The 23,047-nt window shown below is 43.7% G+C and overlaps 3 protein-coding genes across 3 annotated transcripts in view; 1 reads left to right on the top strand and 2 right to left on the bottom strand.

Moving 5' to 3' along the window:
* Window positions 1–80: 80 nt before the first annotated feature.
* On the bottom strand, window positions 81–4,157 carry LOC137789773 (potassium channel subfamily K member 1-like). Its single transcript, XM_068583554.1, has 3 exons — window positions 3,770–4,157; window positions 2,489–2,893; window positions 81–1,484 (listed from the first exon to the last, which is right to left on the bottom strand). Exons 1-3 carry the CDS (start codon window positions 4,119–4,121, stop codon window positions 1,180–1,182), a joined length of 1,062 nt encoding a protein of 353 aa, XP_068439655.1. The 5' UTR covers window positions 4,122–4,157; the 3' UTR covers window positions 81–1,179.
* An 885-nt stretch (window positions 4,158–5,042) lies between these two features.
* LOC137789368 (thrombospondin-2-like) lies at window positions 5,043–16,516 on the bottom strand. Its single transcript, XM_068582875.1, has 21 exons — window positions 16,453–16,516; window positions 16,222–16,358; window positions 14,954–15,174; window positions 14,524–14,752; window positions 13,694–13,787; window positions 13,423–13,587; window positions 12,938–13,114; window positions 12,677–12,850; window positions 12,250–12,380; window positions 11,478–11,612; window positions 11,187–11,405; window positions 10,986–11,093; window positions 10,741–10,900; window positions 10,120–10,238; window positions 9,558–9,792; window positions 8,904–9,131; window positions 8,695–8,825; window positions 7,895–8,035; window positions 7,624–7,721; window positions 6,053–6,192; window positions 5,043–5,454 (listed from the first exon to the last, which is right to left on the bottom strand). The coding sequence occupies exons 1-21, from the start codon at window positions 16,514–16,516 to the stop codon at window positions 5,447–5,449; spliced, it is 3,114 nt and encodes a 1,037-aa protein (XP_068438976.1). The 3' UTR covers window positions 5,043–5,446.
* A 2,749-nt stretch (window positions 16,517–19,265) lies between these two features.
* The window catches only part of LOC137789641 (proteasome activator complex subunit 4B-like), a 30,071-nt gene continuing 26,289 nt past the window's right edge, over window positions 19,266–23,047 (top strand). Inside the window, exons 1-3 of the mRNA XM_068583380.1 lie at window positions 19,266–19,459; window positions 19,903–20,043; window positions 22,548–22,664. Coding sequence (XP_068439481.1) covers window positions 19,266–19,459; window positions 19,903–20,043; window positions 22,548–22,664 — 452 coding nt within the window. The remainder of the gene's footprint in view (window positions 19,460–19,902; window positions 20,044–22,547; window positions 22,665–23,047) is intronic.

Below are 23,047 nucleotides of genomic sequence, written 5' to 3'. Positions count from 1 at the left end.
GTAAAAAAAAATAAATATCAAAAATGTTTAATGTTGCATGTTTTATTTACATTTTATGCAGAAAGCTAAAGGGATATTTATAAAAACTACAATTACAAAGTTTGCTCTTAAAAGTAGCAAATTGACAATTGAAACATGGGCAAAAATCATCTTTTGGAAAGCAAATTATTTCTTGTGATTTTAACTCATTGTTTCGGCTGTTTCACTGGCATATGACTATAATGGGTCATTTAACAAAAAGTAACATGCTCCCTCACACCTTAGCTGTGATAATGACACATTCATGTGTAAATTACATTTAAGTTTAACTTTTTTCCTGTTCTGCATCAGGGATAAAATCCCAGTAACAAAAAAGTCAAGTAACTCTATTTGTGTATAAAATGAAACTGCTGCCCTCTAGTGGTGAGGGCACACATTACAGTATGATAAACTTGACATTGAATATATTTATATTCAATGTCAAGTTTAGGAGGTACAGCTTGCTAACAACAATGCAGTCCAATACAACAGTCCTGCAGTAAGTCTTCCCTTCATGGAAATGATCATTTTGTTTTAGTTTAAGAAAGATGTTGCTTCAGCTTCATGATAATTACAGCTGCAGATTGTTGCTGTTGAACTATATTGTGTTACACTGACAGGTTTCTATATGTTTTAAATAAACTTTTATAGGAATCCGATCACATGATATACAGTAGGCCACCTCATAGTACACACCATTCCCAAGTGCTGCTATTCCAAATGTCCTATGCAAATACCGTCATAGATTATGTAAAGTGTTAAGAGCGGGTGTGAAATCCTCTTGAGAAAACGGTGCCACTTTGGAATTACGGCATCAAGGCTTTGGCAGGAAGTTGAACCTTGTGGGGTTTCCCTCCGTTTGGGGGCCCAGCCCTTCCTCTGTGTCACAGTTCGAGAGCTCTTATCTGCGGGGAATGTGAGCTGCATGGGAGACGGAGAAAACAATGCCATCCTGATAATCTGTGGGTGGTTCCTCTGTTACGCCACACAATGTCTGTTGGTGTTGGCAATGGCAGAAAGCCCTTTTTAAGTGATTAAGTGACACAGCTTACACGTACATGTACACACATGTATGCACAGGCTCCTAATAAACGCGTACATACACATTTAGAGGTCAAAGCCGCCGTGTCCTGAGCAGTCAAATGTTTTCCAGACAATCTGTCAACTCAGTTTGCTCTTGACAGAAGATGCTGTTACTGGGGTGTAAGGCGCTGAATTGCTGTGCAGCCGTAAGGACGCAGCCTGTTCTGACACGGAAGGGATGACCGGGAGGTGATCGGTCACGTGATTCGAGGCGTCGCTCTGCTCGTCGCTCAGGTGATCCTGGTCGATGATGTTGGTGGTCTCGGAGTCCAGCTCCCGGACTTTTTCCTGGTAGAACCTCTGCGTGAGCCGTCGCAGCTGGGGAAGCTCGTAACACGTCTCCAGCAGCACCAGCATGAACACCAAGCCCAGCAGCAGGTAAACTGGGAGAGCAAACACAGACACGCAGACATAATGGCAGCGTGACTAATCAAAGACCAGTGACTTGTAATATCACATCAAGGTTTGGCGATTAAATAAAGGGTGTAGTAGCTTGCTTTGTTTAACCTGGCATTAAGAAAAGTGCTGAATTATTAAACATGATGAACCTGTAATGAACATATTATCAAAGTCTACATTTATTTTATACATCTCAGTTAAGATCACATGTTCCTCTGCAGAAGTGAGTCAATTATCTCAACAGCTATTGAACGGATTGCCAAGAATATTTCGTGACTCCCTAACTTCTTATCCAGCGTCTTCAGTCCAATACTCAGTCCAATACTTTGATTTATGACCAAATTCCTGGCTATTTCATGACATTCCCATTAGTCTCAGCTGTACTTTACGTGTAGCTCTAAATAGTAAAGGTTAGAATGCTAACACGCTAGATTAAGATGACCTACTCAGCGCCCAATCCCAGATGATCATCCACTGTCATTAGGAGCATTTTAACACTTATTTGAACGTACTCTATGTAACTGTGATTACTGTCATGCACCATTCACCGAGCCGAATTCCTTAAATATATGCAAACACACGTGTTATAACCCGTTTTAAATAAGCTAATATCCTGTTAGCATGCAAATGCCTCACAGAACTGCTAGCATGGCTGTGGAATGCTACTCTTGTTGCTTTTTCCCTGTGAAATACTGCATACTTTTTCTTTCTCAGCGGCTCTAAAATCATTCAGTTGAAACACGACAAGAAAAAAAAATGTGCCTTTTGTTGAACGGCTTACAACTCATAGACTCATCCTGATTGAATTGGTCACCATCCAACAAGGTTGGGAACCACTTCTCTGCAGGGTGAGAAAATGTAATAATGCTTGAGCTCTCGAAACCTTTTCTGAAATCGATGGGTTCATGGCTTAAGCTGTTTTTTGTGTTTGGAGACAAAAGGCTTCCACCTGTAAGCAAAGCGGTACATTCAGCCACCTTCCTCTCACCTGTAATGGCCAGCCTGTAGAGCTGTGGATGTGGGTTGTCCTCTCCACTCGCGTTCTCTCCGGGGACATAATCCCCGAGGCCGATGGTCGTCAGAGAGATGAAACAGAAATACAGAGACTCCAGAAAATCCCACTCCTTCTCCAGGTTGACAAAGATCCACGCAGGGATGATGAGGACCAGCAGGACCATGATGATGGTGAGGCAGGTAGCGTGTAAGGCGGCTAACTTCGATTTATTAAAGGCCCATCGACGGTGGAAATAAGACAACGGACGGCGAGTCACCACGACCATAATCCTCTGCACCATAACGGTGAGGAAGAAAAGGGTCACTGGGATGCCGAAGATGGAGTAGAAGATGCAGAAGCCCTTCCCTCCGTCCGAGAGAGGAACCGAGTGGCCATAACCTGAAAACACAACCAAACATGCAGCGCTTCCTTAATTACAGGGATTCTTCTCCAGGAAACTCTGTGAAGCTCAACACACAAAACAATGATTAGAAAAACACAAAAGGCAGAAAGACAGCAACGTGTCTTCTTGTGGAAGACAACTTTGATCCATGTATGACTGAATCTTAAATCTTCATGACATAACAAATAAAAAGACAAAGTTCAGTGGTTTCCAAACCAACTATTATATGTTATGGAGTTCCACTGGTTTCAATCCTCACAACAGAAGAGAAAGAAAACAAGATTCTTCTCTGAAACACACTCTTAATGGGTTACCAACATGTATAACTGCTTTGTTAAGGAAAACGATAAGCGACAGCTAAAGAGACTTTTCACAATTTGGCAAATGAAAAACCAGTCTTGGTAACGGGTCTTCACACTCAAGCCTGTTTTCACATTATTCTGCCAAATGGGAAACAGCTTATTTATGCTCACTTTGAGAGTTTAACATAAAGTACACCAACTAGTTCAGAAGCCAATTGTGGTCCAGCATTCAATTCACACATGAAAGGAAGCATGACCTTTTACTGAAGGATGACACAGCTTTTGTCTGGAGAACTTTTGACATGTAAAATATATGAAAAAATGACTAATTGTTTTATTTGCAGGTCATTTGAATACATTTAAGTAAGTTTATTGAAAACAAATTCTGCCATAAAAACCCATGTAAGATAAGTTATTATTCAAAGCAGCGTAGCCTATCTTCATAAACCAGTAGTTACTAAAACCTTTACAAGGCGACTTGTGACAAAGTGTTAACAAAGTGTTACCAAAAAAACAGGAAAGTCCACATTGCTGCTCTCCCACCGTGACCCCTGTGCCCCAAGGCCTCACCTGTTGTGGTCAGCACGGTGCTGGTGAAGAACAGCGAGGACACGAAGTCCCAGTTCCGCTGGGTTTTGTTTCCCAGCACGGTCACTCCATAGTTACTGGCCTCGAGCGCGCGCGCCAGCAGCTCCTCCAGGCGCGCGTCGGACACACAGGTGTTGTTGCTCAGGAAGTCCCGCCGGACCGCCCGCAGCTCGTCACGGAGCTCGCGCTCGTAGGGCTGCTCGATGGCGGAGAAGATCCCGGCGCCGACCAGCAGGTAAAGGACGTAACCGACGACCAGCAGCGCGAAATTCAGCGCGGACTGGTGCCGGTCCACAAACCGAGCGCACCGGCCGTTTTTACAGCAGCCGACCATCCCTCCACCTCCCCTTTAAGGACGTGGAGTCGTCAACTAAAGTGAAGCCAGCGCTAGTGGCGATGACTTCTATCCTCTCTCACCGGGGGACACGTCTTCCTCATTCTTCACCTCACTGAAACTGGTGGTGACGTCACCTACTCGCCTCTCCAGGTGTGTGTGTGTGTGTGTGTGTGTGTGTGTGTGTGTGTGTGTGTGTGTGTGTGTGTGTGTGTGTGTGTGTGTGTGTGTGTGTGTGTGTGTGGTCATGCACGCCCCCTCTACAACCGGTTCAACAGGTTCAGTGTTTTGAGTCATGACAAAGAATTTATTTAAACCTGAGGCTCAACTCAATTGAGGTCAACTTTTTTGGTTGCAGACGGATGTTTTACAGTTTCTATTCAGTTACACAGAGCAGACACGAAAAACTACACGATAAGATGAATTATTTATAAGGGATTTTATAAGGGCGACATATTTCCCTGAGAGGGTGTTTAATCATTGATCTCGTGGTATCCGTTAAGAAGCTATCAATTTCATTTCTATTTCCTTTACCAAGTGTACCTATAAGTTACTTGCACTTTACATTTATTACTATTTTTATTTCCTGCTACTGTGTACTTAGGAAAATTGTACTTTTTTCATGGCAGGTTACAGTTTCACAGCAAACACTCACAGGCCCATTCTGTTCTGTACTTCTAGTTTTAATAATTTAATATACTTTGTTGACAATAGCTTCCTCTGTACTTTTACTTCAGTTAGAATGCATGCATTTAATCATAATGGTGTTTTTATCTTGTGTGCTGACGACATACATACACCTCAGCTTCTTCTCTCTGGCTTATCATTTGTAGTTATTACTTTCACCACTGAGGGGCGCTAAAGACCACACTTCCACATTATTATGTGAACTATAGCTCTTCAGAAAAGAATAACGATTGAAAAAAAAAACGTGTTTTATTATTAAGTTACCACCAGACAATTGCATAGTGCTTCTCTACTGACGCCGTCATGTATTCATCCAGCCATCACCTCACCTCCATATCTGGCCATAAATAAGTATTTACAACCGTTTGCAAATAAAAAAGCAAAGAGAAGTTACAATCATTAGAGATGCTGTCTGAGTCTTACAGTAATATACAGCGAATGAGAGCCTCACATGAATACCGTCGCATAAAAGGTGATAGATAGATGATGACTAATTGATCGTCTGAGCCTTTGTCCAGCCGAAGCTATCAATTAGTGATCTGGTTTCTCTCTCTCTGAGTTGTATTAAGCATTTTTAAAATTAATGTGGATCTCTGGTGGGTTGTTGAGCAGTTTCCTGAATATCCCACAGAAATAAGTCAGTTATCTGAGGAGGAAATAAAGAAAAACAGGTCACAGATATCAGAGACAGACTTTTTAAGATAAACTGATGACAGAGGCACACGGATCAGTACTTTATACTTCTCCTCCACTGAAACTCAGAGGATATTATTGTACTTTTTACCCCACTCACACACATCAAGGCACATTTTCTGTCATATTTCTTGATCAAATAGTATTTATTTTCTATATTAATGTGAAATTCAAACACCAATTAGGTGGAGGCTTAAAATAAGCCCAGTGGGTTTTTGTTATCGCTGCTATGTCAGTGTATTTTTTAATTAAAATAAACTTTTACAAAAAAGTATTGATTTTGGATGAGATTTCCCTTCTCATAAGGTTTCATTAAATAACATATACTCTAATAATCCTTTAAATAAGTGTTTAAATCCCCAAAAGGTGAAATTATCCAGTATTTTACAAAAAAAATCAATTATCAGAAAATGTAAGGAGGAGAATGCACGACTTTCCCTTGTCGTGGAGTATTTGTACATAGTTGTATTGGTGCTTTTACTGAAGAGGTCTGACTACTTCTCCCGCCGCTGATCAGCAGTCGGGACAGATGTGCTGACACGACGTCTTACCTCTGCACTCATATCTGAGGTCTGAGAAGAGGACGTGTTCCTGAGAGAAGACAAACAGTCCCAGCCGGCCTCCAGCCAGCGTGTGGTCGTACAGCGCGCCCGAGTCGGATAAAATCCCTCTGCCCTCGTACACCACCACCCTGCAACGCCAACACCACGTGGTTCACTTTGTGGAAACGTTCTAACTAACGCCCATTTTGTTATTTACCTCCTTCTGGATCCCTATTTTACAAAAAATAAGGACATGACGTCAAATGGAGCTATATTTAAATCAGTTACAACAGAGCTGCGTAGCAACGATTCAACGCCTCAATGTGAGTTTGTCCTTCACAAACAAAGAGCAGAAGCCTCTTTTCAGTCTCACATTCAATGTGCGTACAGTCGCACAGTCCTTCTACAATCAGTTGGTACCCAGAATGCAACACAGCCTCGCTTTGCGCCCCCTGAGACAGACTTCTTTAAGAGTATTTCTGTCGTTTGACCAACTGGGCACGTCACAGATAAGTTCTCATGATAACCTCCCTGAAGCGCTCATAACATTGTTCTCTCTATGTGCTCATAAACAGCACAAAGCACAGATATGTTGTCTTTGAAAAGTCGATTCATGTGAAGTTCAACTTAAGAGAAGTAGATGTGGCAGGTTGAGGAGAAGCAAAAGCAACAAAGAAAGTGAATTACGCCGTTATAAAATAACTCTTGGAGATTGATGGTATCCTGGAGCACAAGCACATCTGTTTTCTTCAAAAAGAAATGGCAATAAATGTGATTTTCACAAATTTAAGAAATTATTCAGCAGCTTACTGCGCCACTAAATAAACTACATGAACTTAACTGGTACTGTGAGTCCCAAAAGTGTAATATAAAAGACAACACTAGTGTCTTTGCATGTTTGAGCCCATATAAGACTTTACTTTACAGAGTTGCTATATGTTTTTAAGTATGCTTGAATGTTTTAACGTTTATACACTTACAGGAAATCCTGCTTCAATCCTCATCCCACCAACGGGTTAAAGCTGCTGCATCCAAGAGTGTCCCATTTGGCTTGATATCATGAAATATATCATGCAGGTTATGTATATATGTGATGTGTAGTAAATAAGCTAAACACTGGTGTGGCCCTTTTAAAAGCCAGGCCATTATCAAAAGGTTTTAACTGTAAATACGAATGAGAGGTTTAATGTGAATGTAGAGTTACTTGGAAGGAGCTGTTGGTCCTTTACGGAGGACCACAAATCCTGGTGGTTTCCATGATCATAATCCAGTCGTGGTTTATGACAGCGAACGTGAAAATATTAACTCAGGTTCCAAGGAGGAGATGCAAGCAAGATAATTATGCTTTAACTCAAAACCTCTAAAGGTGAAATGTTCCGTTTGTGCCACTAGAGATACACAGGACTACTATGCAATGTTTTCCAGGAAAAGAATGAAAAACACGAGAAAAAAAGAGTCATTTCTGCACTGCTGCTGGATATTCTTGGGATATTCCCATTCAGGAATCTTTCTTGAATGCGTCTCACCACTGTTAGACCCTCCAGTGATAATAATGACACTTTGTGAGGATGTCTTTGTACCTGATGAACCCAGTCTTGGGCCTGTGGGTGAGGTGCATGCGGTAGGCTGTGTAGTCCTTCCAGCCAATATTATTGGGATCATGCCACAATGTTCTGACCTGAAACACACACACAAACACACACTGATGTCAGGGGGGGGGGAACTGTGCTCGAGTATCTGACATCCAGCCGATCTTCAAGGTTGTTTTAGAGAAGATTATCTGTTCAAACAAGACATTTGGTGTCATTTATGACAAGCAGACTGTGAATAGCCAACGTGACTGATTCCTGCCTGGTGCCGGGTGTTTCCCGTGTGCCACAGGGCATTGCGGAGGTACTCTCCCGGCCCGCTGGTGGAGTTGACCAGTTTAATCGAAAGTCCCGCTGTGCCAAAAGCTTTGGACGGCTTTTTCTCCCAGTAGGCCTGAGACACCTGCTCTCATGGAGAGAGAGGAGGCGTGTGGAGGACAAAAGGGAGTGAAGGTTATAAGATGACATTTGTACATAGCTGAGCGACACAGAAAAAAAAGTTTGAAAGTCTTTTTATTTTATGCACTGAATTGTTTAAGTGCAGAAGATGAATATTTAGGAGATTATGGTCAAAGAGATGTTTGAAGATGTATAAAAAATGATAAAAGATTTGATTCAACCCTAAATTAAAAGGGTCATTTGCATTGCTACGATTAATAAAGCCACCATCAGAGTGACAACAATAAATATGAATGAAAAATAAATAACAAAAAACACACAGATGTGTATTCCGACACTACAACTGCAACAATATCTTATTTATGAGCAACAAATTATTTCTCAGACGCATAATGAGTGTGCCTGTGATGTGCTTTACTTCAACCTAACAATTAGCAATGTATCAAGCAGTATCCCTACTTTGCTCCATGTCTCTTAGTCCTACCCTCAACTGAAATACATCCTATGATGCCACTTTTGCAAACTGTAAAGAATCCTCATTACCGTGTGCTTTCCCACCATTATACTGATCTGAACACAGTGACATGTCATTTGTGGATCACTGAGAACCAATAGCGTCATGTCAACGTATCATTGATGTAAAGGGCCGCATTCAACCCTGACCTGTTTCCACATGACGACATAGAAGCGTCGACTGGACTGGTAGGCGAACACGATGCCCGCGTAGTCGTCATCTCGGTTGGTATTCACATAAAATGTCACGCTGAAGTCCACAGCGTTAAACCGGTCATATCCTGTTTCAACAAAATATTATCAACACATCGTACTTTTCATAGGGGTTAAGTGTTTCTGTTCTCATACGTTAATCTCACCTAAAGCGATGCCGGGGTCCGAGTTGGCCGTCTGCAGCAGCTCGGTGCCTTGGCTGCGGATCACCCAGAGCGGCTCGGACTGCGTGGTGCCTTTAGGGTCCAACAAAACAACCTGAAACTTCCTGAAGTCTGTAGACCCGATATCCTGGTTCAGTGGACATGGATCCAGCGCATCTGGAATACTGTCATTGTCAAAGTCATCAAAGCATGCATCGCCACTCCCATCACCTGCAGGAGGGAGGAATTAGAAGAAACGTTACATTGTTACCAAGAAGAAATTACTGCGAGAAATTCCTGTATGATGGTGGATAGATTAAAGGACATTTTATTTATGATTAATTGCACGACCGAGAGCCGTAACCTGTTTATGTTGATGTCCAACATCGACATGGCCTAGATTACTGGAAACATACTGGACGGATTTTACTGCATGGCTGCAAAATCCATTTATAGCAAATCATCCAAAATATATTTCCCATGCGACAGCAAATGTATTAGCATTTGCTCACGTGCATCATGAGCATATCTGTGTCACGATCTCATCTGTAGAGACGTTCTCAGTTTTCCTGATTCATTTTGTGAAGCTTTTATAGGTGCTTTTGTTTGTGTCCCGCTTTGTAAAAAAAAGAAAGAAAGCATAGTAGAAACCCAGACCATCAGAGTCCAGCTGGTCTCTGTTGGGCACCAGTCTGCAGTTGTCGCGGTCATCGGGGACACCGTCGTTGTCGTCATCATGGTCACAGACGTCTCCCTTCCCGTCCTTGTCGTGGTCGGCCTGGTTGCTGTTGGAAATGTAGGGGCAGTTGTCGAGAGAGTTTTGGTGGCCGTCCTCGTCGATGTCCTCGTTGTCGTCGCACATGTCCCCCACCAAGTCGCTGTCGGAGTCGAGCTGCAGACGCGCACGCACACGACATGTTTAAATGGTCTGGAATCAGGAGTTTTCTTCCACCAACACGCAGACCTCCAGGATTTTATTTTCATTTTTGAAAATGAATCAATCATCCATTCAACTGATTTATTGCCAGTGAAGCTCATACATTAGTTTGGTTTTGTTGGATCCGTGTGGTAAAACATGCACCTCATTCCAGATGTTCTGTGAGGCAACGCTGACATAAAAAATGACATTTTATTTCATCAGATATATGTGTTCTTTTAAGCACTTGTGTGTGTGTGTGTGTGTGTGTGTGTGTGTGTGTGTGTGTGTTTTTTTAACAACCTGCAGAGGGTTGTGCAGAAGAGGACAGTTGTCACACTGGTCTCCAACAGCATCCAGGTCTGTGTCCCTCTGGTCAGTGTTGTAGACGAAGGGACAGTTGTCCCGGTCATTCAGAACCTCTGGAGAAAGACACACACACACACACACACACACACAGAGAGAGAGAGAGAGAGCACTATAAATCAAGCCGATGTTTGGGTAAATGCAGTATGTATTACATTTATATTTAAAGAGTAACTTAACACTACATCTACATTGAATTGATCCTGGTCCCAGCCTCGCTCATTACCACATATTTCATTTTCCCTTTTCCAGATTAAAATCAAGTAATTCTTCCCTTTAGACCAAATCAAATGCAGTTTAAAAAGTGGCACAAATCCATTCTTCCGCTCTGGAGATATCAATGGCTGATCAGTCGGAAATATGGTGGGTGATTTTAACACGTCGGCCAGGGGGGGCCGATGTGTTAATTGTATCTAATTACAATTCTTTTTGATATGGACGAATGTGTCTGAAATGAAGTTGAATTGAATTACTTGCGCTACCTGTCCATGCATACTTCTGGGCTTCTCTAATAGTTGGATAAGGTAACTGCATGCTCCAGGCCTGTGTTGCTCCTACCATCTCCATCAATGTCAATGCTGCAGGCGTCTCCCTCTCCATTGTCATCAGTGTCCGTCTGCTGCGGGTTGCTATCAAACGGACAGTTATCACAGCGGTCCCCGACCCCGTCTCGGTCGGAGTCAAACTGCCGGGGGTTGTACACCAGCGGGCAGTTGTCCTGTGTCAAACACACACATTAGTTAGAACACACATACACAAGGGGATGTGATGTATCGGCCTGCTTCCAGTCATGCCGGTCTCACCCGCTCATCTATGACGTCGTCGTTGTCGTCGTCGGGGTCGCAGGCGTCGCCCTTGCCGTCCTTGTCCAGGTCTTCCTGTCCGGAGTTTGGTAGCGTGGGGCAGTTATCCTGCAGCCAATCACAACTCGGCTTTGTGAAATCCCATCCAATCAGAACGCAGCCAGCCAATGAACGAATGAATTGTATTGTGATTGCTTTTACCTTGTGACAGTGGTAGGTTGCATTATGTTTGCAGGTCAATCTGACGTTGGGCCAGCCGTCCAGATCAGAGTCTTCACCGCACAGGAAGCCGTCGCCAGCGAACCCAACAGCGCACACACACTTGAACAAAACCTCAGACGCCAGGCCCAGGTACACACACTCAGCATACTTGTGGCAGGTGTGTGTGTTGTCTTTGCAAGGATTGTATGGCTCGCACACCTACAACAAAAGCAAACGTTTGAGAATACTACAGACAAAGTATACAGTGTGTTCAAAGAAGGGAACACGTGCCTGTTTGGTTTTCTGGGCCTCCTGCAGCCCGAGTCCGTACGGCTGGCTGCCTTTATAGCGAGGAGGACAGGGCAGGCAGTAGAAGCCAGGGTCTGTGTTTACACACTCTGTGACACACACACTCTCCACTTCACACTGCAGAGATAGAGGGATTAACAATGCTCAGCATGTCAAACGAGAAGAGTAAATACGAAGATGTGACAGCTGATGTGTACAGGATGAGACGAGACGAGATTTATCTCCTTCGACATGAACACTATGTCTGGTTAGGAGATCCAGCGCCTTCAGTTACAGGCTGGAGGGTGAACTCTGACCCATTTTAGCTTTTACAATCTGCATGACGTGCAAAGGTGACGAAGCAGGACCAGAGAGAAACTTTCAGCATCTAAAAATGTGTAATAACGAACACTCGAAATATGTTGATGGTGGGGAATTTACATTATTGATTTTATATAGTGACTTAAAAAAAATAGAAATCTAAAGATTTCTCTATATATTTCTATTTGTATCTGTTATTTATGCAGAGGGACTTTATTATTCTTATTTATTTATTTTTTTCTCACTAAAAATTGTGTTCACAAAAAACAGAAACATGTACCTGTGATACAATAAGTAATCCTAGTTTCTTCACAAAATGTAAGGTATATGTTTGTTTTCGTGACATTTGAGTTTTAAACATATTTTGAATATTGCCAGTATAATTATTAAAGGTTTTCAAATATCAGTGCATATGAGTGTTGTCGAGAGTACCAATGAGTCATTTTATTATTACCTCGTTCTCATCTTCACAGTGAGTGCCGTTTCCATCCAAACCCAACGGACAATGTCCACACTCCCATGATCCATCGCTGTGTGATGTGCACTCAACTCCAGGAAAACACGGATTTGAGAGCAAACATGTGTCTGTAAAGGCACAGAAATGTGCACGTAAAGGCACAGAGTCACAACACTAACAGTCCAAGATCACATTTATACTTGAATAATGTGTCTCTTCCGTCCTAAGCCTCCATAAATGAATAAAGGCAGAATAACTGCCTGCAGGATCATTTTTTAATCCTTTGTTGTTTGAAAATATGAATCATCCAATAAAAAAAAAGACAATGTTTCGCATGTATGTAAGGCTTAGTCTACTTATTTGATCATATCTGCTTTCACAGTGAGCCGAACAGCCTGGGGATTGTGAACAAGGTTAAGTTTACCTATTGGACATGGTTGTTTGTTGCATGCTTCATAGTCCACAGCGTCTCCAGCACAAGGCTTCCCGCCGTGCTGAGGGGCGGGGTTCAAACACTCCCGCTGGCGACTCGTAAGACCTCCGCCGCACGACTCTGAGCACAGTGACCACTCGGTCCAGCGTGTCCAGCCTCCAGCAACTGCACACAAACACATTGTTCACCTGTAAGCCAGCCGAGTGCTCCAGCGCTCCAGTGCGGTTTGTGCACGTGCACGCGCAAACTCACCGGGGCAGAGTGTATTGTTGCACGGCTGCGTCTCCCTGGCGCTGCCCGTGCACCCTCTGCCCCCCTTCGGCGGTGGAGGGTTGCTGCAGAGACGGACCCGTGTGATGCTGCCATCTCCACATGTGGTTGTACACGCAGACCAAGGGGACCAGAGGCCCCAGTTCCCATCAGGAGGCGCTAGATAGGAATCAAAGCACATACAGCTTGTTAAAAGCCCAGGGTTTTTTTGTTTTTTTTTTGTAGAAAAGCCTGGAAAGATCTCTGAGCAGAATTCAACGCAGACCACCACCACCACGGTTTATACAACAACCTGTTTCCAATTAGGGTTCCAATCTCTAAAATCTATTTATCTGAAATTTCATATTTTGGGCTCTTTCTTGGAATATTCAATTTGCTCCCCCCACTGGCCAATCACCCCAAAAAGGAAAGAAAAGAAATTAGACTGAAGACATGTTGCAGATGAGACACGCGGAGTGACGTCGTACCCTTGCGGTCACACTTCAGCGGCATGCAGCTGCGGGTTTGGACCGACGGGCCGGCACAGGACGGCTTGATGTCATTGCAGGTCCGGCCTCTTTGCTGCCCTCCGCGTCCACAGCTGACCGAACAGTGGGTCCACTCCGACCACGGGGACCAGCCGTTTTCATTATCTTTGAAAGCATGCACACGCCTACACTGTCGGTATACATTTATCAAATATTATGATCTTTACACACGTTGTAAGCTAATCATAGTTGCAGAAAAACTCAAACTCACCGAGACAGACAGGACAGCACTCTCCATCGATAAAGGATGTGTAGATGCAGGATACTGGAGGGCAAGACACCTGCTGACACACCACCTTTCCATTCTACTCAAGGTGAGGAAAATACACACACAATCAGCATTTTTAACAATATTATCTGTCAAACCGTGTTAGTTTGAGCCAAATGTGCTAAATGCCAGCGCTTGCAGAGTAATGATGAATAGTTTGCTGTCATAACTCATGATTTGGCTACTCCCTCAATCCATCCTTGAAAAAGCTAATGATATTTTATAAAGAGAAACAGACATGAAACAGAGGATGAAATATCGGAGACTACTAGAGGCAGCGCTGAAAATAAATGAAACCATATTGGATATAAGTGGAATGTACGGTCAGTATCTTCTCAACTTATTAGTGGAGTTTGAAGGAATTGTGGAAAATATCGTCATTCGCTTTCTTGCCAAGAGTTAGATCGGATACCGCTCTGAAGGGTGGGATCAATCTTCTCATCAATATTTGGGCCGTGGGATTCTTTTACTTTTTTTTGTTCCAATATTCGAACAGTCAAAGTCAAACCTTGAGACTTAATTTCATGGCGTTCAAGTCCCAAGTCAAGTTTTTAGAACACTGCAGCAGTCTAGTGTGCGACTAGAGACATTGTCTTTTTAAATATGTCAAACTATATAACATAATATGACCTGATACACAATGAGGACTTGAGACCTGATCTAATGCAGGTCATGCTTCAGTATGTTGTCTTATCAACGAGACTTGCTCGGCACTCTCCCAGGAAACACCCACCCGCTACTGTTTCAGAGAGTAACAGTTGTTCAACACTGACCTGGCAAGCGCACGCAGTGCAGCTGTCAACATCCCAGTCCTCCCCGTGATCGTACACCCGTCCATCCTGCATACACCAGACCTCCCCGTCTCTGTCGAGATCATTGACATCGCCGCTGCCACCAAGGCCGCTGCCACCAAGGCCGCTGCCACTAGGGCCGGTACCACCAAGGCCGCTGCCACCATGGCCGCTGCCACCATGGCCGGTACCACCAGGGCCGGTACCACTAAGGCCGCTGCCACCATGGCCGGTACCACCAGGGCCGGTACCACCAAGGCCGCTGCCACCAAGGCCGCTGCCACCATGGCCGGTACCACCAGGGCTGGTACCACCAGGGCCGGTACCACCAAGGCCGCTGCCACCAAGGCCGCTGCCACCAAGGCCGGTACCAACAAGGCCGCTGCCACCATGGCCGGTACCACCAGGGCCGGTACCACCAAGGCCGCTGCCACCAAGGCCGTTGCCACCAAGGCCGCTGCCCCTGCTGCTGCTGTTCCTGGTGCTGCCGTTGCTGCTGCCACTGCTGCCGTTGCTGTTGCCACTGCTGCCGTTGCTGCTGCTGTTGTTTCTGTTTCTGCTGTTGTTCTTGCTGCTGCTGCTGTTATTGCTCAGCTCAGCCATCGATATCCGCATCTCTTCATTTTCTTTTGACTGAGAATCCCAAAACATACAAAAATCATGACCAGAACTACATTTTAAGATGTTTATATCCTGACATTTGTAGTCCTGGACACATCTTCTGTTGCGGGAACTACCACAGAAGTGTTTTTTAGTACTCTGTCGAGTGTTTCTATGGTTTTTTTCACGCACAAAACTAAAAGGCAGAGTTTGAAGATGGGTGCGGTCTGACCAAAGGCACCAGAGGTATGGAGGTGTAATGTAGGGAAGGCCCCGCATTGTACACCCAATTTCACGTTGCAGCTGGTGTGATCCATCACAATTTGGTCTCTAGTTTATTAAGATTTGGGTTTTTTAGTACACAGAGATCTATTGTATGCGAGTAGATTGGCAGCTGAGTTGTTTAGCAGCCAACATTTTAAGTCTGGTGGTATTTTTTCTGCATGTTTTTTTCCCCCACAAAAATCACCAGGACATTTACCACAAACCACAGGGCGTCATGCCAGAAAAAAAGGATGTTGCCGCTTGTTCCATTTGCTCTGGAAGAAGAGCTACTATGTTGGTTTCCTCACACAAGTTCACCATAAAACCCCTGACAATGAATCAACAATATATTTTACAATGTTTTACTGATGTTAAAATGTTACACATGAAACACTTTGACTGTCATGTGTTTGATCTTGGTAGCACTTTATCATAACGGCATGTTAATTAGCATTAGTTAAGCATGAGTAAACACTTAATTCATCATTTATAAGTTTATCCTTAATACTTAATTTACAATTAAGGAATCCATAATTTATAAAGTATGAAAACCCAATCATGAAAAGCATAATAGTCAGGCTTATTAATCAAGACTAAACATTTCTAACTGTGTATATAAATTGCATACTAATGAGAAGGAACAATGCTTTATAAATGATGAATTAAGTGTTTACTCATGCTTAACTAATGATAAATAGTTATCATAAGTGCTACTCAAATCTTCTTAAAGGGAACATTTTATATCTCCGCTGAAACCCAATTTCCTGGTCATACCAAAGAATGCCAACATGCAGATGATACATCTGTGTGTCTTACTACTCTCTCTAGGTCTTCAAGCAGGTTGCTGGTCACAATACGCAGGCCTTGGATCTCAGTGAGCAAGCCCACCAGCTCCTCGCATGGATGGCGACAGACTTCTGACGACACATTGTCCACCTTCGCACCCCCTACACCTGTAGAGGAGGTCTGTTGTTTTATACTTAACTTAAAGAGGTGAGGAAACCGTGTGTGCATATGTGTGAATGCAGTTTATCCGGTGTGTGGTACCTGCGCACACAGCTGCTGCAAAGAGGAATTTCAAAAGCCGGGGGAAACCTCTCAGTGGACTCATTCCTGTTCACACATAAATCACAGATGCAGTCACAATAAAATATATGCCAGCGATACAGCTACAAAACTGCACCATACAGTGAGGACTGCTGCCAAGGAAATATAAGAAGAAGAAGGTAAAGAGGGAATTAACGTTGCATACCTGCGTACTGCTCGCCGTTCCTTTCTCCACGATTAGAAATCACGGCTGGTTGACTCGTCCACGCTACAGCTCCACAGGGTCTTTGGTGGAATGTCTGTCTCCTTGTCTTCTTCCTTATTTCCTCGTCGCCTTGTTTCCTTCTCACCAGACTGAGGCTTATCAGCACAGCTTTCCTAGTGTAGTCCAAAAGAAATTGATAGGAAAAAGGTTGTTGAGCGGGAAGTCTGAGTGAAGAACATGCAGACAGCTCGGTTGGTTAAGTTCTAATGTGGTTATGCATTTGTTTGAGAGAGAGTGTGTGTGTGTGTGTGTGTGTGTGTGTGTGTGTGTGTGTGTGTGTGTGTGTGTGTGTGTCAGAGAGAGAGAGAGAGAGAGAGAGAGGCAGGAGCCATATATTACTCGTCTGTCTGGCGATGAACTGGGCTGCATATCTCCCAGTGAGAAACCCAGCTGGATGGAAGGAACTTGTGTGTGTGTGTGTGTGTGTGTGTGTGTGTGTGTGTGTGTGTGTGTGTGTGTTTCAATGCAGGTTTCCCAGACACATCATTTACACTCTTGTCTCTCCAAACTGAGAGATGCACACAAACATACACTTGCATATTGACACACACACACACACCACTTGTTGGCTGCCTGACTTTTTCCAATATTTTAGGAGCGAGAAAACTGCCATCACCATAAATCACTAGTGAAATTGAGAAGCTTGATCGTGTGTGTGTGTGTGTGTGTGTGTGCGTGTGTGTGTGTGTGTGTGTGTGTGTGTGTGTGTGTGTGTGTGTGTGTGTGTCATAATGCAAAAGATCATGACGTAAAGATGAGCAAGCTGGTGGAATTCAAAAACATCTACTCCGTTTGCGACTTTCATCTCTCTTTCCTACCTCACTCTCTCCCTCTCTCTCTCTTTTTCCTCCATCACTTACCTCCCTTCCTCCCCCCTGACTCTGTCTCTCTCTGTCTTCCTCGCTCTCCCTGTTTGGTCGTCTCCCCCTGCTGAGTCAAAGAGGCATCATCATCCTGAATCATATTTTCCATCTGTGGATTCCACCCGTGGAATAATGAATCTCACAGCTGTGTGCACACACATGCGTGTGCACACATGCAAGCGCCTGTGCCCATACAGACACTTCCCCACGAAGAACAAATATATAGGAACAGACGTCCTCCTGGAAGTGCTATCGCAATGCAGACAGTGAACGCAGGTGCTGTCGCTGCCCTGAGAAGCCGAAAAAAAAGTCTTTGGGTGAAGACTTGGGTGAGATTGCTTGGCAAAGTCCGGTGTGACATTCTTGGACTGATATGCCGAGTGGAGGCACATTCTGTTCTGGGATCTCTCAAAGTCTGTGACTCTGTCAGTCTTCCCCTGTGGTTATAGACAGAGGCGTGTTAAAATAAAGGGCACGCTCGGTGAGACTGAAAGGTGAGACTGATTAAAGGTTGCAGGACTGCTGCAGAAGGCAGGGTTGAGAACACTTTGTGCAATCAGACAGCTTTTGCAGCAATTTGTCCCATTCCTTCTGAAAGTAACCAGACCAGAGAACCTCAAAGGGCTTGTGCATTATGCTCTAAGCCCTCGGCGTTGAGCAGCAACCCTACAGGCCAGACAATAACGTGCATTCGCTGCACCGCTCTTAAGCATGCACTGGTCAGGGACTTACATGAGCTTAAAGTAAATGGATTTACATGGAAGGGTGCACAGTAATGCACGAATGGAGAAGGTCGCGGACAACGGATATCATGGGACTGGGACATTGAAATCAGTGTACAGGTAAACAAGTGTGTTTGTGGTGCGCAGCCAAAACACACAAGCATGACTTTGCCTGCTGAGCTGCATGATGAAGTAAAAAGTAAAAAGGTTTTCTTTTTCGATAGATGAATGAGGATTCACTAAAAGCGCCAGACAGAGAGCTTTATACCAAATAACAGCCACAGTGGGTCAGTAGAACAGAAGAGGCGCATTAATCCATTCATCCTTTTATTCTGCAGATTAGTTTGCGGTGCACACATGCAGCGCCTCTGGGATTTGTAGTCCAGAATGTGATGCCTTCTAGGTTGCATCCTAGCCCACACAGGGAAGCCTTCATGTATCAAAGCCTTCCCGTATTGGACTCAGTGGTGCTGAAATCAAAGTCAGACCACCAGAGTAATGCACACTCTCCAGCAACCTGTGGGCTATAGTCATTTTGACCACGTGCGTCACGGTAAGTGCACAAGCTCCTGCGTGCGTGCGTCCGTGCGTGCGTGCGTGCGTGCGTGCGTGCGTGCGTGCGTGCGTGCGTGCGTGCGTGCGTGTGTGCGTGCGCAGGCAGCCGGTGGATACCTGGAGAGGTGACGCGGCCCCTGACATTGCAAGTCGGAGCAGAACCGGCCTTGCGCGCGATCAGGGCTTTGCACAGCTCAATTATAGCGTGACACACTTTCCCCCTGTGATCGCCTGCCTTCCACCTGGTCACTGGACACAGCGGATTATTAAACCTCCAACTTCGGCACAGCGCGTCTCAGAAGGCACAACATTCATTAGATTGAAAGGGGAACGGGGCTTTCCTGACCTTTTTTTTGAATTTTTTTTCCACGCATTCAGCAGAAAGGTGACCTGACATATCAGTGGGATATGACTGTGGATGGGGATATGGATGGGTTTGTCCCTCAGAAGGAGATCGTGTATAACGGCTTGCTGCCGTACTCCGGCCGGCTCGGGAGTGAAGCCACGGAGCTGCTGGCGGAGATCAAAGCGAACCTGTCCAGAGCTGTCCTCCTCAGAGAGCTGTGGCCCGGGGTCGCCTTCTGGTCTCGGAAACTCTTCTCGTAAGTGTTGAAGCCAGATTGTCCTCCAGATACAAACTACATCAAGTCAAACCCAGTTACTCACTCAGGGTTCATAATAATGGTCTCCAGAGCAGTTCATGTAGGCTGGGAAGGAAACTGAAATCTATTTCTCTCAATAAGTGTTACAAATTCTAAAAGTTTCCAGACCAAAATAGGCCACAGTTGAATGATCCTTCATCAATAAAATGATAAGCTCGACAGATGTGTAATCTTATTTGTCACATTTCATTTATTTTTGATTTACCTAGTGCATTTCCTTACAGGTGGATAATACATGTTGACTTTCTAAGACAACTATTGCACTATAATGTCCTCCAGAAAAGGAGAAAGCGGTGCACTTAATGTGTTTTCAGGATATGGGTCAGCTGCAGGAAGCAGGAGGGGATGGACGGATGGTAACCTGTCCTCACCTCTGCCCTCAGGTTTCTGAAGCTGTACGGCCGGATGTTCAGCAAGGAGGACCATATCCTCTTCATCAAGCTGCTCTATGAGTTGGTCACGCTGCCGGACCTGGAGCCTCACATGATGCAGAGCTACGCTAGGCTGCTCATTCAGCTTCTCAAGTGGGTGTGACACAAACACACAGACACACACACACAGATGCACAAGGCATATCTGATTCCCTCACCCTCAGCAACAAGGTGATGGAGCTGGGAGAGCTGCGGCTCCTTCGCATTAATAAAAGAAGCCAGTTGAGGTGGTTGGTTCCAGCATCTGTAGCCTTTTTTTTGCCCTTTGGTGTCCTTTAATATAATGAGATCAGAGAGCAGCGCGGCTGGCAAACATCACTGTGCCACAAATTGTCTGCCGATGTCGAGTCCCATGACGTGTTAAAGTGGATTTTTCACTTACCTCTCTGGCATTTGGATTGCTGCCATTTTGGGGCTTTTAAAAAAAACAACCTGCAGACTTGAAAGAAGAAAACTAATGTAAAGCACTCAGAGAGCACAGATCTCCACAATCCTCTGAATGTGTTCAAAAAATGTTGCATCTGCATCAAATTAAACAAAGTGATATGTATGATTTTAAGTAAGATGACCGAATTCAAAATAATATAGCAAACACTTAAAAAGAGCCGAATCTTCAAACTGTACCAAAAGAAAGTGGCTGGCAACACTGAAGTTGTGATAGACCTTTAGTTTAAGATGGGCAACAATATTAACCTGAATCGCTGCCCGATCCAGATGTAGTCTGTGTTGATGGAGTGAAAATGTAAATGTCACTCACTCTGACTTTTAGATGACAGCAATATCAACTGCATGTTTGTAGATGTTACAAAAGCCACATATCTAATGTAGTTTCTGGAGGACAGAAGAAATACCTCTAGTATACAACCAAACTCTCGTTCATTACAGGTAAATTTTGAATTCACAATCTTTCTATAGTAAAACTAAATACAGTAATTGTAGTAGTTGTTGTACAGAAAATGTAGTGTAAGTAGCATTTTACTGTTTTACCTCTAAGATGGAGCTCATTTTAATGTATACAGTTCAGTCGTATTATCCCGTGTCTCCCAACCTATGGCTTTGGGGCTCCTCAAAAGGTCACAAAATACATATTTGGGGGGCATTAGATGATTGATGTGCTGCTGGAAAGAGAAAGAAAAGAAAGCCAAGTTATTTTCTATCGGTATTTCTTTTTTTTGAGGCATCAAACTGTTAGAAGTAACTTAAGAGTTTAAAAATTGAATCTATCTTTTTGGTAGAACTGTTAAAAACCCCAACTATATGTATTTTTGGTGAGAAACAACAGGCCAAAAAGATTGGGGTTATGTAGCCATAATATATATATATATATATATATATATATATATATATATATATATATATATATATATATATATATATATGTTTTTATCTCAATCTGAAATGAAACTAAACTCGTGACCACAACTGTCAAATATACACAGGGAGTAAAAAGTATTTCCCTCTGAAATGTAAAAGTTGAAAGTAGCAGGAAATGGAAATTCAAGACGGTAAAATAATTAAATGTACTTAGTTACACACCCACGCATATTAAGTAAAAAGAACAGTATATATGTGTTACTCTTTAAGCTCTGACCTACATCTTAACTCCCTGCTTTTCTCTCTTAAATAACGAGCGACCGCAGGATGTTCTCCTCGACCCATTTGTCTTCAGTTGTTTCCACGATTTTCACATCCATCACAAAACATTGTCATTTGTTGAGTGTTTTCCAATAGATGAAAAAAGAAAGATTTGGGCTAAACGTGCATGCAGTGCCAGGTCTCACAGCTCAGATAAATTTGATACTCAACATCAGGCATGAGGTCTCAATTGGCTTCTTTTTATTTTCAACCCCCGCATTTTCCCGATTGCCTCTTCTTTCCTTCAATTTAACTATTTCCCCAATGAGAGCCTGTTCCATATCGCTGTGAGATGAATGGTGGAGAAGACGCCAAGAGGAATGGCAGGCTGTGCATGGAAATTGTGCACATTCTTCCGTGTAGGGACTCTTAACCTTTCTGTGGAGTTTATGCCTATATAAATTGTAAGTTTTACAAAGAACTAATAAGAAGTAATAAGACTACAGAGAAAGCGATGGAAGTTTCTCAGGAGGATTAAAAAATATGCTCCGCTCGCTCTAAAGCTTATAATAAAAGTACTCATCAGTTAGTGTGCAATTTAAAAGCTTAACAGGGTGTTTGAAAAATAAAGAATCATGAGGTCACTACACTGCGAGCTGCGTCTTAAGTCTGAGTCTACACCTGCAAACTACTAATGCCTGCAGCCGTCAGTCCCTCTGTGCTTTATTGAATACAAAGAATCACAGTGCTGCGTTTGCTGACTCGTCTGGATGTTGGCAGTCGTCACATTGAGCGCAGCATGCGAGCTTGTGACGCATTTTCCCACGAATACAAACTCTTTTCAGACACCTCGTAGATTCTTACTTCCAAACACCATTGTTAGTCATTTTGTGTTGACAGCGGGGCGGAGGGCATGGGGGGGGGGGTTCTCTTTCAAAAGGTTTGAATATCAAAAGATTTGGACTGATGTCCAAATAACAAAACAGGACAGACTGTGAACAATTGGCTTTTTTCTCAAACAGGAAGAAGGAACTGCTGTCAAGGGACGATCTGCAGTTGCCGTGGCGACCAATTTACAATCTGTACGAGAGGATCGTCTACTCCAAAACAGAGCACCTTGGACTCATCTGGTTCCCCAAGTATGACGTTGTACCTTTACATTGACGTGTAGGGAGCTGTTGAATTGGACGCGTTTAAGCCCAGTTATTTCACTTTTAGAATTGTTAGTTTGACATTTGCAAATATGCTTATTTGTTGCGGAGCATTAAATAAGATTGATGCCACTCCCATATATGTTAAATATGAAGCTACTGCAAGCAGCCAACTGACTTAGCTTACAGACTGGAAACAAGGATAGATAGTTACCTTGACTCTGTCCACCTGATATTTACCATACCGACATGACAGTGGTATCAATATTGACATATAACCCTCAGCAAAAAGGCAAATGGGCGTATAATTTAAGTATAGCTCAAATACAATCCAAAACTCTAAACAAACATAGTTAACCTCTTTCTTGTCA

This window comes from Clinocottus analis, unplaced genomic scaffold (genome assembly GCF_023055335.1).
Source record: "Clinocottus analis isolate CAN_PGR_092001 unplaced genomic scaffold, fCliAna1.0.p SCAF_19, whole genome shotgun sequence".
NCBI classification, from domain to species: Eukaryota; Metazoa; Chordata; class Actinopteri; order Perciformes; family Cottidae; genus Clinocottus; species Clinocottus analis.
The sequence above is the reverse complement of the archived record's forward strand: the minus strand, read 5'-3'. Positions and strand labels throughout refer to the sequence as shown.